At 44.2% G+C, this 13,357-nt stretch overlaps 2 protein-coding genes across 4 annotated transcripts in view; one reads left to right on the top strand and one right to left on the bottom strand.

Annotated features, from left to right (window-relative positions):
- Positions 1 to 728: 728 nt before the first annotated feature.
- LOC139413571 (anaphase-promoting complex subunit 16) lies at positions 729 to 6,390 on the bottom strand. 2 transcript variants are annotated; one of them, XM_071161087.1, is made up of 4 exons: positions 6,247 to 6,390; positions 5,755 to 5,901; positions 1,549 to 1,623; positions 729 to 1,261 (listed from the first exon to the last, which is right to left on the bottom strand). In XM_071161087.1, exons 2-4 carry the CDS (start codon positions 5,894 to 5,896, stop codon positions 1,152 to 1,154), a joined length of 327 nt encoding a protein of 108 aa, XP_071017188.1. In that variant the 5' UTR covers positions 5,897 to 5,901; positions 6,247 to 6,390; the 3' UTR covers positions 729 to 1,151. The 2 variants fall into 2 exon arrangements, with proteins under 2 accessions (XP_071017188.1, XP_071017197.1); XM_071161096.1 differs by having other exon boundaries at positions 736 to 1,253; positions 6,247 to 6,368.
- Positions 6,391 to 6,455: 65 nt separating this feature from the next.
- Positions 6,456 to 13,357, top strand: part of LOC139413557 (activating signal cointegrator 1 complex subunit 1-like) — a 33,024-nt gene continuing 26,122 nt past the window's right edge. For both annotated transcript variants that reach the window (XM_071161066.1, XM_071161073.1), the window contains exons 1-6: positions 6,456 to 6,660; positions 6,965 to 7,070; positions 9,710 to 9,807; positions 10,642 to 10,820; positions 11,216 to 11,349; positions 12,898 to 13,017. In XM_071161066.1, the coding sequence (XP_071017167.1) occupies positions 6,543 to 6,660; positions 6,965 to 7,070; positions 9,710 to 9,807; positions 10,642 to 10,820; positions 11,216 to 11,349; positions 12,898 to 13,017 (755 nt within the window). In that variant the 5' untranslated portion in view covers positions 6,456 to 6,542. The remainder of the gene's footprint in view (positions 6,661 to 6,964; positions 7,071 to 9,709; positions 9,808 to 10,641; positions 10,821 to 11,215; positions 11,350 to 12,897; positions 13,018 to 13,357) is intronic.

Consider the following 13,357-nt stretch of genomic DNA (forward strand, 5'->3'; position numbering starts at 1 on the left):
GATCAGCCTGTTCAGTCCCCTCCCTTCAGAATGAGATCAGCCTGTTCAGTCCCCTCCCTTCAGAATGAGATCAGCCTGTTCAGTCCCCTCCCTTCAGAATGAGATCAGCCTGTTCAGTCCCCTCCCTTCAGAATGAGATCAGCCTGTTCAGTCCCCTCCCTTCAGAATGAGATCAGCCTGTTCAGTCCCCTCCCTTCAGAATGAGATCAGCCTGTTCAGTCCCCTCCCTTCAGAATGAGATCAGCCTGTTCAGTCCCCTCCCTTCAGAATGAGATCAGCCTGTTCAGTCCCCTCCCTTCAGAATGAGATCAGCCTGTTCAGAATGAGATCAGCCCTCCCCTCCCTTCAGAATGAGATCAGCCTGTTCAGTCCCCTCCCTTCAGAATGAGATCAGCCTGTTCAGTCCCCTCCCTTCAGAATGAGATCAGCCTGTTCAGTCCCCTCCCTTCAGAATGAGATCAGCCTGTTCAGTCCCCTCCCTTCAGAATGAGATCAGCCTGTTCAGTCCCCTCCCTTCAGAATGAGATCAGCCTGTTCAGTCCCCTCCCTTCAGAATGAGTGGGGAATAACAGGCCTGTCTGTTTCTGCAGATGTTATTGTGCTGCCCTACATTCTCCTTGACCTTGGTATTTACAGTAATACAATTAGCCGGGTTCTAATTGTTTTCAACTGTGTGATAACAAATAATCCATTGTAATAATGTTATAAAACTGTAAATAACTCGAATACAATTGATTCTGTATATTTGTATTTCAATATTTAATAAATGATAATCCAAGTACGTCATGTTTTCATTTTAATACATAGGAAGAGGATTCCTTAATCTTATTTAGTTTATTTTAAAAAACACGAATGCATCAATTTCCCCACTATAACATGATTAATTACTCAATTCATAATTCATTGCAGTGATAAAGTTTGTTTTTTTTAGGTCACAACAATAGCTCTCTCGTATCAGGGTGTTCCTTCCTCCAGTTAGTGACCACAGCTAAACATTGGCCAATAACAGGCAGGAACATCCTTCCCTGTGGGAATGACACAACAAATGACAATAAAGCAAATGTGTTGGAAATAAAGTAGTGTTCTGTGGTCAACGTGTTCTTCCAGTGGTGACCAGCTAGCGGCTACTGAGCAGGTCTTTATTTGGACCTCTAAGACGGAGTAAATCCCAAAAGCTGTTCGATTGGTTTGTAACGCCACTCATCTGCTTCCAGCTCTTCAACCAAACTGGCCAGTTTCTCCATTCTAGATACCTGTTGATCTAAAAAAACAGATCAGTGAAATGTGCTGTTAGATCAAAGCATTGCAGTTGTTTGTATCCCTTACCAGAGTTATTTTTCCCTAAACAACAAATACGACCTAAATAGCACCTTATTCCCTATATAGTGGGATACTTTTGACCAGGCCCATAGGGCTCCGGTTGAAAGTAGTCCACTATATATAGGGAATAGGGTGCCATTTGAGATGCATTCTTAGGCATTAATTTTTAAAACATTTTTTAAAGACAACTGCAATAAAATAACTGAATGAAGAGACTGATGGACTTACCGTGCTTCACCTGTTTCAGTGTTGACGCCACCTGGTAGCTGAACACAGACTCACACAGAAATCTGTCTGAGCCGTCTGAAGACACAAGAATTCATGTTCAATATCACATCAATAACTGTTACGCCTTCCTCAACTAGCACATGTTACAAAATACTGTAGTGGTAGTAGACAAGTTAGCCCTGAGATAGTTTAAACAACAAGAATGGAAACGTGCCTTCTGGATCACAACCCAAACCAGCACACGCACACGCATGCACGCGCGCACACAAACTCACACACACATGCACGCACACACGCACTCACACTACTATTAGGCTATAGATCTATTATATAACATAACGTATTATAGTATATGGTTTTGTGGTACAAACTATTTAATACCCAATCCTCCGGGCGAGCACAATCCTCAGTAATTATTGAGTGAGTAAGTAAGTAGAGGAGTTGGCTAAAACGTGATATAACTCCTCACATTATGCCAACATGTGCCACCGTTCAGTTTGCTGGAGAATAAAAAGACGAGCCAAAATAATCAACTAGCACACAATGTGTCACAAATGGCACTCTGTTTCCTAGACAGTGCACTACTGTTGACCATGGCCCTAGACAGTGCACTACTGTTGACCATGGCCCTAGACAGTGCACTACTGTTGACCATGGCCCTAGACAGTGCACTACTGTTGACCATGGCCCTAGACAGTGCACTACTGTTGACCATGGCCCTAGACAGTGCACTACTGTTGACCATGGCCCTAGACAGTGCACTACTGTTGACCATGGCCCTAGACAGTGCACTACTGTTGACCATGGCCCTAGACAGTTGACTACTGTTGACCATGGCCCTAGACAGTGCACTACTGTTGACCATGGCCCTAGACAGTGCACTACTGTTGACCAAGGCCCTAGATAGTGGACTACTGTTGACAATGGCCCTAGACAGTGGACTACTGTTGACCATGGCCATAGACATGTTGACCATGACCCTAGACAGTGCACTACTGTTGACCATGGCCCTAGACAGTGCACTACTGTTGACCATGTCCTTAGACAGTGGACTCCTGTTGACCATGGCCCTACACATGTTGACCATGGCCCTAGACAGTGGACTACTGTTGACCATGGCCCTAGACATGTTGACCATGGCCCTAGACAGTGGACTACTGTTGAACATGGCCCTAGACAGTGGACTACTGTTGACCATGGCCCTAGACAATGGACTACTGTTGACCATGGCCCTAGACAGTGGACTACTGTTGACCATGGCCCTAGACAGTGCACTACTATTAACCATGGCCCTAGACAGTGCACTACTGTTGACCATGGCCCTAGACATGTTGACCATGGCCCTAGACATGTTGACCATGGCCCTAGACATGTTGACCATGGCCCTAGACATGTTGACCATAGCCCTAGACATGTTGACCATGACCCTACACAGTGGACTACTGTTGACCATGGCCCTAGACAGTGGACTACTGTTGACCATGGCCCTAGACAATGGACTACTGTTGACCATGGCCCTAGACAGTGGACTACTGTTGACCATGGCCCTAGACAGTGCACTACTGTTGACCATGGCCCTAGACAGTGCACTACTGTTGACTATGGCCCTAGACATGTTGACCATAGCCCTAGACATGTTGACCATGGCCCTAGACAGTGCACTACTGTTGACCATGGCCCTAGACAGTGCACTACTGTTGACCATGGCCCACATGATATTAGTGCTCCTCACATTATGCCAACATGTGCCACCGTTCAGTTTGCTGGAGAATAAAAAGACGAGCCAAAATAATCAACTAGCACACAATGTGTCACAAATGGCACTCTGTTTCCTAGACAGTGCACTACTGTTGACCATGGCCCTAGACAGTGCACTACTGTTGACCATGGCCCTAGACAGTGCACTACTGTTGACCATGGCCCTAGACAGTTGACTACTGTTGACCATGGCCCTAGACAGTGCACTACTGTTGACCAAGGCCCTAGACAGTGCACTACTGTTGACCAAGGCCCTAGATAGTGGACTACTGTTGACAATGGCCCTAGACAGTGGACTACTGTTGACCATGGCCATAGACATGTTGACCATGGCCCTAGACAGTGCACTACTGTTGACCATGGCCCTAGACAGTGCACTACTGTTGACCATGTCCTTAGACAGTGGACTCCTGTTGACCATGGCCCTACACATGTTGACCATGGCCCTAGACAGTGGACTACTGTTGACCATGGCCCTAGACATGTTGACCATGGCCCTAGACAGTGGACTACTGTTGACCATGGCCCTAGACAGTGGACTACTGTTGACCATGGCCCTAGACAATGGACTACTGTTGACCATGGCCCTAGACAGTGCACTACTATTGACCATGGCCCTAGACAGTGCACTACTGTTGACCATGGCCCTAGACATGTTGACCATGGCCCTAGACATGTTGACCATGGCCCTAGACATGTTGACCATGGCCCTAGACATGTTGACCATGGCCCTAGACATGTTGACCATAGCCCTAGACATGTTGACCATGGCCCTAGACAGTGCACTACTGTTGACCATGGCCCTAGACAGTGCACTACTGTTGACCATGGCCCACATGATATTAGTGCACAAGGTAGGATTAGGTTCTTCAACTGGCGGCCCATGGACCGAATTCGGTCCCCCCCATTTTCAATGTTGGCCAAAAGAATCAAACATTGTGAAATCTGTTCCCAAGTAGTCCTGTGCAGAATAGAGAGACACATCTGATCATATACAGTATACAAGTAAGCAAGGTTTGATATAATATTTGACTAAAACAATCTGTTTGGCCTTTTTGCGGTCAATTTGCAGTCTGATTATGTTCAGGCCCCTGACCATCCACTCAAGTAAAAACAAAAATCATCCCGCGGCTGAATCTAGTTGATGATCCCTGGTATAGGGAATAGGGTGCCATTTATTAATCATTTTTTAATATATATTTTTTTATTTTATTTAACTAGGCAAGTCAGTTAAGAACAAATTCTTATTTACAAGGACGACCTACCCCGGGCCAAACCCTCCCCTAACCCGGATGACGCTGGACCAATTGTGCGCCGCCCTATGGCACAGGCCCCAAAAACAAAGTGGAAAAGAACCCCAACCCTGGCCACCAGCTTCACTGCTGTCCCACTTAACAGTGAGCCCAATAGTCCTCTGAACACCCAGTGCTTTCCAGCACAATGATCCAAACTAAGACATTCATTACAACACAATGTTTGATTTGGGGTCTATGAGGTAACAAAGGATGGGGCACCCTATCCTAATATAGTGTACAACTCTGGCACATAAGGCTCTGGTCAAAATTAGTGCACAACGTAGGTAATAGGGTGTCATTTGGGATGCACAAAGCAGGGGCAAGGAGCCAGATGGCCCATTGGGTTCAAACAAACAGATCCTCTTGTGTGATGTGACAAAACTGGTGGTGGGTGTTGTGGGCTGACTCATTGGCAGAGCACTGACTGCTTGCTGGTGCCCATGTACGTCCTCTGTTGGATGAAGATCCAACTATGATGCAAAGGATCATGGGTCACCAACTCTAGATCAAAGGATCACTAACTACACTTGACTTGGAGCCAGATTGATTTGGGTGTGAGGGAAGTGGTGCACACTGGCGATGCGCGTTGTGGGGTGACGTTGGGGCAGAGCATTGACTGTCGCTGGTAGCAGTGCACGTCCTCCTGGAGGAAGAGCCAACGCATGGTACGCATGGTAGCTAGGTCATTAAGGGAACAGTGAAAAGTTCCAGGGACACATTGTTTATCTTGTGGGTAAAATCCAGACAAGCTACACTTGACTTGAAGCCAGATAGAATAGTTGTAAGAGAAGTGTGACTAGGCAGATGTACAGAAGGGGCAAGTATTCAGAACCACACACACATGTACAGTAGCTAACCACACACACACACACACACACACACACACACACACACACACACACACACACACACACACACACACACACATTAATCCATCTGAAACACACAACATCACTGTATATGGGATATGAGCACGATTAATATTGCAATCAGAGCCAAGAACAATGTTCAGAATGTTGCAGGTAGAATGTACAGAACAGACAAGGTTTTCTAGAACTCCAAAAGAATCCTCATCACCGGTCTTGTGTCTTGCAACGTTCTGAACCTATATTCCAAAGCCACTGGTGATTGGCCTGTGTCAAAGAAAGCCTACCTTCCATCATCTCCCCGGCTCCTTTGGGATACGTGTAGAGGACCTTACGCGGGGGGATGAGTTCAGACGCGCTGAATCCAGAGCCAGTCACGGAGCTCCCACTAACCCCTCCGGCAGAGGAGGATGAGGAGGAGGCTGCCATTCCGACTGAGGAAGAGGAACAACGGCAAAATCATGATCACCAAGTTCAGAGTCGTGTATTGCGGATAAATACAGTCCCAAATGACCAGCAATATTTATTCAAAGTAAATTTAGCTAACGTTAGCTGAGCAGCATTAGCACAGATAGAACACGTTATACAAATCTTTGTCATATTACATTAGCATGACTAGCTAGCTAACGTTGGCTAACAACACAAGGCTAACAACATTATGAATAATAAACTGACAAACATAGCATGAAACATGAAACACAGCGCATTTACTACTGAAGCAAACTTTCCGCAAAATAAATCAGACATAAGATTATTATTGAAGTGATGAACCTACCTACCACTGGTGATGGAGAAAGCGGTTGTTTATGTTTCTGGTTAGCTACCCCAACAATAACCCCCGCTTTACGGCTTGGGCGACATATAAATCAAATGTTGATATCGGCGCATCATTCATTTGTTGCGAGCGCGGAATGTTTATCCATGCGGTTTAGAGATCAGCGACGACGTAATCAGCTGGTTACTTTACGTCAAACTGCCGTATGTCGCAAAACAGCCAAAGAGCCAACACGTAGTTGGCAGCTACTATTCACTACAGTATATCTCGTTTTATTTACTGTTCAAGATAACTGCTACAATGGAAATCTTACGTCCATCATTGATCAACATAAGTGGAAGAGTATACAGAAGAAATACGATCAAAGAAGACCAGTATGAAGAGGGTGAAGAGGACGACTCCTACATGGGACCACCAGGTAGCTAGGTCCTCAGTGCTAGCCATTATACCTCAGTGGTGCTAGCTCCCTACACCCCCAGCTAACTATAGCTAGCTAGATAAGACAGATGGCTACAATACTGTACAGTACTACCAGATTATTGACTTTATTCTACTGAGACTTAGCTAGTTATAGCTGACCAATTGACCACCACATTGTGTTGTGGGATGCTTGTCTCCTCTAAATGTAGCTGTCTCCTCTCCCATTTGTCCCTGCTGCACCTATTATGGAACACCAACATGTTCTTGCCAATCTCACAAATGCACTTTGTTGTTTTGATTAGCAAGTGAACAGTTTGACGAAGAAGTAGAGTTCTGTGACAGCCACTCCATAGAACAGACGGACAAAGGTTTCAGCTGTGCCATTGATGTCCCAAGTGTTCTTTACAAGTGAGTTACAAACACCATGTAGGCTATGCGCCCTAAATGGTACCCTATCCCCTATTTGGTGCACTACGTTTGACCAGAGCCCTAAGGGAATAGGGTGCCATTTGGGATGCACGTCATGAGTCGATGACTGCATATGAGGTTGTTAGTCCATTTTAGAATCCGGGACTAAATGACCCACACTCTCGTCTCTAACACGTGAGCTCAACATTTCCGAACCGTCCCATTACAGATGAAAATGTTGAATAAACCTCATTTTGATTTACATTACCCGTTGTCCACAGGGAAGCGTTTTGTAGCCGGACTTTCAGTACGCTGGTCTGCATATGGTTCTGTTGGTTTGGAGTTTCAATACTTCACGCAATTCGTATGTGACGTAAACATTTCAGCACAATATGTAAACAATGGCCAAGTGTAACCGCACCAGAGACCGAACGTTGCAGCACAATATGTAAACAATGGCCAAGTGTAACCGCACCAGAGACCGAACGTTGCAGCACAATATGTAAACAATGGCCAAGTGTAACTGCACCAGAGACCGAACGTTGCAGCACAATATGTAAACAATGGCCAAGTGTAACCGCACCAGAGACCGAACGTTGCAGCACAATATGTAAACAATGGCCAAGTGTAACCGCACCAGAGACCGAACGTTGCAGCACAATATGTAAACAATGGCCAAGTGTAACCGCACCAGAGACCGAACGTTGCAGCACAATATGTAAACAATGGCCAAGTGTAACCGCACCAGAGACCGAACGTTGCAGACTTTTAATTTGCAGTTAGCACTTCCAGCTGATTGCGAAAGGAAACGTGGTTCAGGCGACAACGTTTGGCTACGTGCCATGCATCAGAAGATTGAAAATACATACACACTTTGCCCGTGCTCATTTCACATACACTATATCTACAACAGTATGTGGACACCCCTTCAAACTGTCTCTGGAAGCAACGTCAGCAGATATGTGGACACCCTTTCAAATTAGAGGATTAGGCTATTTCAGCCCCACCCGTTGTTGACAGGTGTATAAAATCGAGCACACAGCCATGCAATCTCCACAGACAAACATTGGCAGTAGAATGGCCTTCCTGAAGAGCTCAGTGACTTTCAACGTGGCACCGTCATAGGATGCTACCTTCTAACAAGTCAGTTTGTCAAATTTCTGCCCTGCTAGAGCTTCCCCTGTCGACAGTAAGTGCTGTTAATGTGAAGTGGAAATGTCTAGGAGCAGCAACGGCTCAACCGCGAAGTGGTAGGCCACACAAGCTCACAGAACGGGACCGCCTAGTGCTGAAGCACGTATCGCATAAAAATCGTCTGTCCTCGGTTGCAACACTCACTACCGACTTCCAAACTGTCTCTGGAAGCAACGTCAGCACAATAACTGTTCGGGAGCTTCATGAACTGGGTTTCCGTGGCCGAGCAGCCGCACACAAGCCTAAGATCGCAATGCCAAGCTTCGACTGGAGTTTATTTATTTTATTTTACCTTTATTTTACTAGGCAAGTCAGTTAAGAACAAATTCTTATTTTCAATGATGGCCTAACTGCCTGTTCAGGGGCAGAACGACAGATTTTGTACCTTGTCAGCTTGGGGATTTGAACTTGCAACCTTTCGGTTACTAGTCCAATGCTCTAACCACTAGGCTACCTTGCCACCCCAGGGGTGTAAAGCTTGCGGCCATTGGACTCTGGAGCAGTGGAAATGCGTTCTCTGGAGTGATGAATCACGCTTCACCATCTGGCAGTCCGACGGACGAATCTGGGTTTGGCGGATGCCAGGAGAACACTACCTGCCCCAATGTATAATGCCAACTGCAAAGTTTGGTGGATGAGGAGTGATAGTCTGGGGCTGTTTTTCATGGTTCGGGCCCCTTAGTTCCAGTGAAGGGTAGTCTTAACAGTACAGCATACAATGACATTCTAGACAATTCTGTGCTTCAACTTTGTGGCAACAGTTTGGGGAAGGCCCCTTTCCTGTTTCAGCATGACAATGCCCCTGTGCACAAAGAGAGGTCCATAAAGAAATGTTTTATCGAGATTGGTGTGGAAGAACTTGACTGGCCTGCACAGAGCCCTGACCGCAACCCAATCGAACACCTTTAGGATGAATTGAAACACCGACTGCGAGCCAGGACTAATTACCCAACATCCGTGCCTGACCTCACTAATGCTCTTGTGGCTGAATGGAAGCATGCCCCCACAACAATGTTCCAACATCTAGTGGAAAGCCTTCCCAGAACAGTGGAGGCTGTTATAGCAGCAAAGAGGGGGGGACCAACTCCATATTAATGCCCATGATTTGGGAATGAGATGTTTGAACAGGTGTCCACATACTTTTGGCCATGTAGTGTAGCAGGAATACAAGCTGACAGAGTCAAACAGACCGACGCCCCATAAAGTCTGGTTAATAATCCTCTGTGTTTATCTCCACTTCCTACCGTCACATTTAAATATCATTTTATTCAACATTCTGGCTTGTAGTTAAGACTACATGAGGTAACCGTGGTAACAGCGTAATATTTTAGGCAAATTAGGTGTTTGTGTGTGTTTGTTTCATTAGGGCTATGTGTACATCTTCAATGAAAATCAAGGATACGGTGTACTAACCAGAGAAGTGTTGTTGTTGTTGTTTTTAACAGATACATCATCGGAAGGAAAGGAGAGACACGTAGAAGACTCGAGGCAGACACAAAGACAGACATCCACATTCCAAAACAAGGAGTGGAAGGACAGATCGGTGAGTGGCGTTTTATTAGCGGAGAGACCAGTACCTCTGGTCCAGGGCTTGAGCCCTCTTTCAGCCTTCTTGAAGAAGGGTCAAGGCCTCACGTAACGCCCTGGACCAGAGCTTGGAGACCAGCCCAAACCAGAGGTCTATAGTAAAGATACTGGTGCAACACTGTAGCCTCGTCCCATATTATGACTGTTTGTGCTGTCTCACCAACTCCTGTGGTCGGAATTACAAGACAATTAATGTTTTTATTTTATTTAACCTTTATTTAACTAGGCAAGTGATTAACAATGACTATAGGAGTTCACTATGCAAGCAAAAACAGATCTGGGACCAGTCTAGCAAAACTCTTCTTTCTCTATCTCTGGGAATTTCAGTGGTTTTCTGTCAGCAGTCAACTCATATTTTACTTGCTATATTGTATTTACTTTGCCACCATGGCCTTTTTTTGCCTTTACCTCCCTTATCTCACCTCATTTGCTCACATTGTATATAGACTTGTTTATACTGTATTATTGACTGTATGTTTGTTTTACTCCATGTGTAACTCCGTGTCGTTGTATGTGTCTAACTGCTTTGCTTTATCTTGGCCAGGTCGCAATTGTAAATGAGAACTTGTTCTCAACTTGCCTACCTGGTTAAATAAAGGTGAAATAAATAAAATAAAAATGAATGAGTGTAGTACTAAAAGTCAGCCAAGAACGTGGTTCCAGCAACCACGCAAAACTCAAGACATTATCCATGAACCTCTGCTCTTCTCCGAAGGGCTAGAATCATGGGATATCAAAAATAAAAGTCTCACATTCACAGTCACACAATAACGGTCTCGCATTGTTCCAGTGATCACTGGCTCCCAGAAGGCCGCGGTGTCCTCTGCCGTGACTCGTGTCGAACTCCTGGTGCAGAGCTTTCGCAAGAAGCAGCCGTTCACCCACTTCCTGTCGTTCGCTCTTAACCACCCTCAAGTTCAGGATGGATTCCTGAGGTTTAAAGAGGAGGTGTTGGAGCAGTGTTCTCAGGTAAGGAAGAGTGTGTGTGTGTGTGTGTGTGTGTGTGTGTGTGTGTGTGTGTGTCAGTGAGTGCGTTCATGGCGGATGGGAGGGATGACAATCTGTAAAATCGTGCATAATACTCTCAAACTCCAGTTTGAGACTTGACTATATTCCATTCATGTTTATATTGACTGAATAGCTATCAGAGATCTTGGGTCCCTGTTTTAGTTTCTCTGGTTGTCTGGTTCTAAGGGTTAAATTGTGCAGATCTAGGATCAGCTTCCTCTTCCTCCAATACTAATCTCAACCATTAGTGGAGGGAATGCCAAACGGACCTAAGATCGGTGTCTAAGGGCAACTTCACCCTACAGTGTTTCTCTGTGCGGTCAGTTCATCGCTGGTCTCTCTCCTCTCTTGTTAAGGACCACGGAGTAGATGGAAGCATCTTCCAGAACCCTGCTAAGCTCCATCTAACAGTCGGCACCCTGGCCCTGCTGAACGACCTGGAAGTGACCCAAGCATGTAAACAACTCCAGCACTGTCAGGACTTTATCAAGTACGTATGACTGACTGACAACTGGGTCATGTTCATTAGGAATCAAACAGATGAAAACAGACTGAAACAGGGAGGGACTATCCCTATCTAGATTGTATAAAAAATTGAGTTGGAGCCAGGAACACATGTTATGTTATGTCATGTAACACACATTATGTCATGTTATGTAACACACATTATGTCATGTTATGTCAAGTAACACATTATGTTATGTAACTCATGTTATGTCATGTTATGTCATATTATGTAACACACATGTTATGTCATGTAACACACGGTATGTCATGTAACACACGCTATGTCATGTAACACACGTTATGTCATGTAACACGTTATGTCATGTAACACACGTTATGTCATGTAACACACACGTTATGTCATGTAACACACGTTATGTCATGTAACACATGTTATGTCATGTAACACATGTTATGTCATGTAACACACATTATGTCATGTCAAGTAACACATTGTCTTGTTATGTTATTTCAAGTAACACGTTATGTCATGTCATGTAACACACGCTATGTCATGTAACACATTATGTCATGTAACACACGTTATTCTTGTAACACATGTTATGTCATGTAACACATGTTATGTCATGTAACACACATTATGTCATGTCAAGTAACACATTGTCTTGTTATGTTATGTCAAGTAACACGTTATGTCATGTCATGTAACACACGCTATGTCATGTAACACATTATGTCATGTAACACACGTTATTCTTGTAACACATGTTATGTCATGTAACACATGTTATGTCATGTAACACACATTATGTCATGTCAAGTAACACATTGTCTTGTTATGTTATTTCAAGTAACACGTTATGTCATGTCATGTAACACACGCTATGTCATGTAACACATTATGTCATGTAACACACGTTATTCTTGTAACACATGTTATGTCATGTAACACACATGTTATGTCATGTAACACACATTATGTCATGTCAAGTAACACATTGTCTTGTTATGTTATGTCAAGTAACACGTTATGTCATGTAACACGTTATGTCATGTAACACACGTTATGTCATGTAACACACATTATGTCATGCCAAGTAACACATTGTCTTGTTATGTTATGTCAAGTAACACGTTATGTCATGTAACACATGTTATGTCATGTAACACATGTTATGTCAAGTAACACGTTATGTCATGTAACACATGTTATGTCATGTAACACATGTTATGTCAAGTAACACGTTATGTCATGTAACACATGTTATGTCATGTAACACGTGTTATGTCAAGTAACACGTTATGTCATGTAACACATGTTATGTCATGTAACACACGTTATGTCATGTAACACACATTATGTCATGCCAAGTAACACATTGTCTTGTTATGTTATGTCAAGTAACACGTTATGTCATGTAACACATGTTATGTCATGTAACACATGTTATGTCAAGTAACACGTTATGTCATGTAACACATGTTATGTCATGTAACACATGTTATGTCAAGTAACACGTTATGTCATGTAACACACGTTATTCTTGTAACACATTATGTCATGTTTCAGGACCATCACAGAAGGGAAGCCTCTCCCGCTGGAGGTGACAGGGATTGAGTACATGAACGATGACCCAGCCATGGTGGATGTCCTGTATGCCAAGGTCCAAGTGAAAGATGGTTCGGACAAGTAAGAGTCTGGTTCCTGGATACTCTCATGTCTCTTTCTTTAACCACAGTTTGTACCACAGTGACTCTGGCTCCTTGAAAAGCACTATATACAGTGCCTTTGGGAAAAGTATTCAGTATTCAGACCTCTTGACACAGCCTTATTCTAAAATGGATTAAATACAACAAAAAACCTCTGCGATCTACACACAATACCCCATAATGACATCACAATACCCCATAATGACAACACAATACCCCATAATGACATCACAATACCCCATAATGACATCACAATACCCCATAATGACAACACAATACCCCATAATGACATCACAATACCCCATAATGACATCACAATA

This window comes from Oncorhynchus clarkii, chromosome 1 (genome assembly GCF_045791955.1).
Source record: "Oncorhynchus clarkii lewisi isolate Uvic-CL-2024 chromosome 1, UVic_Ocla_1.0, whole genome shotgun sequence".
Taxonomy (NCBI): Eukaryota; Metazoa; Chordata; class Actinopteri; order Salmoniformes; family Salmonidae; genus Oncorhynchus; species Oncorhynchus clarkii.

Bases quoted from the DNA above. Each gene is read 5' to 3' on its own strand.
- LOC139413571 (XM_071161087.1), bottom strand. From the start codon at position 5,896: ATGGCAGCCTCCTCCTCATCCTCCTCTGCCGGAGGGGTTAGTGGGAGC. The intron at 1,624-5,754 runs GTAGGCTTTCTT...TTGTGTCTTCAG, and splicing joins AGCCGGGGAGATGATGGAAG to ACGGCTCAGACAGATTTCTG. The intron at 1,262-1,548 runs GTAAGTCCATCA...CTGTTTTTTTAG, and splicing joins ACTGAAACAGGTGAAGCACG to ATCAACAGGTATCTAGAATG.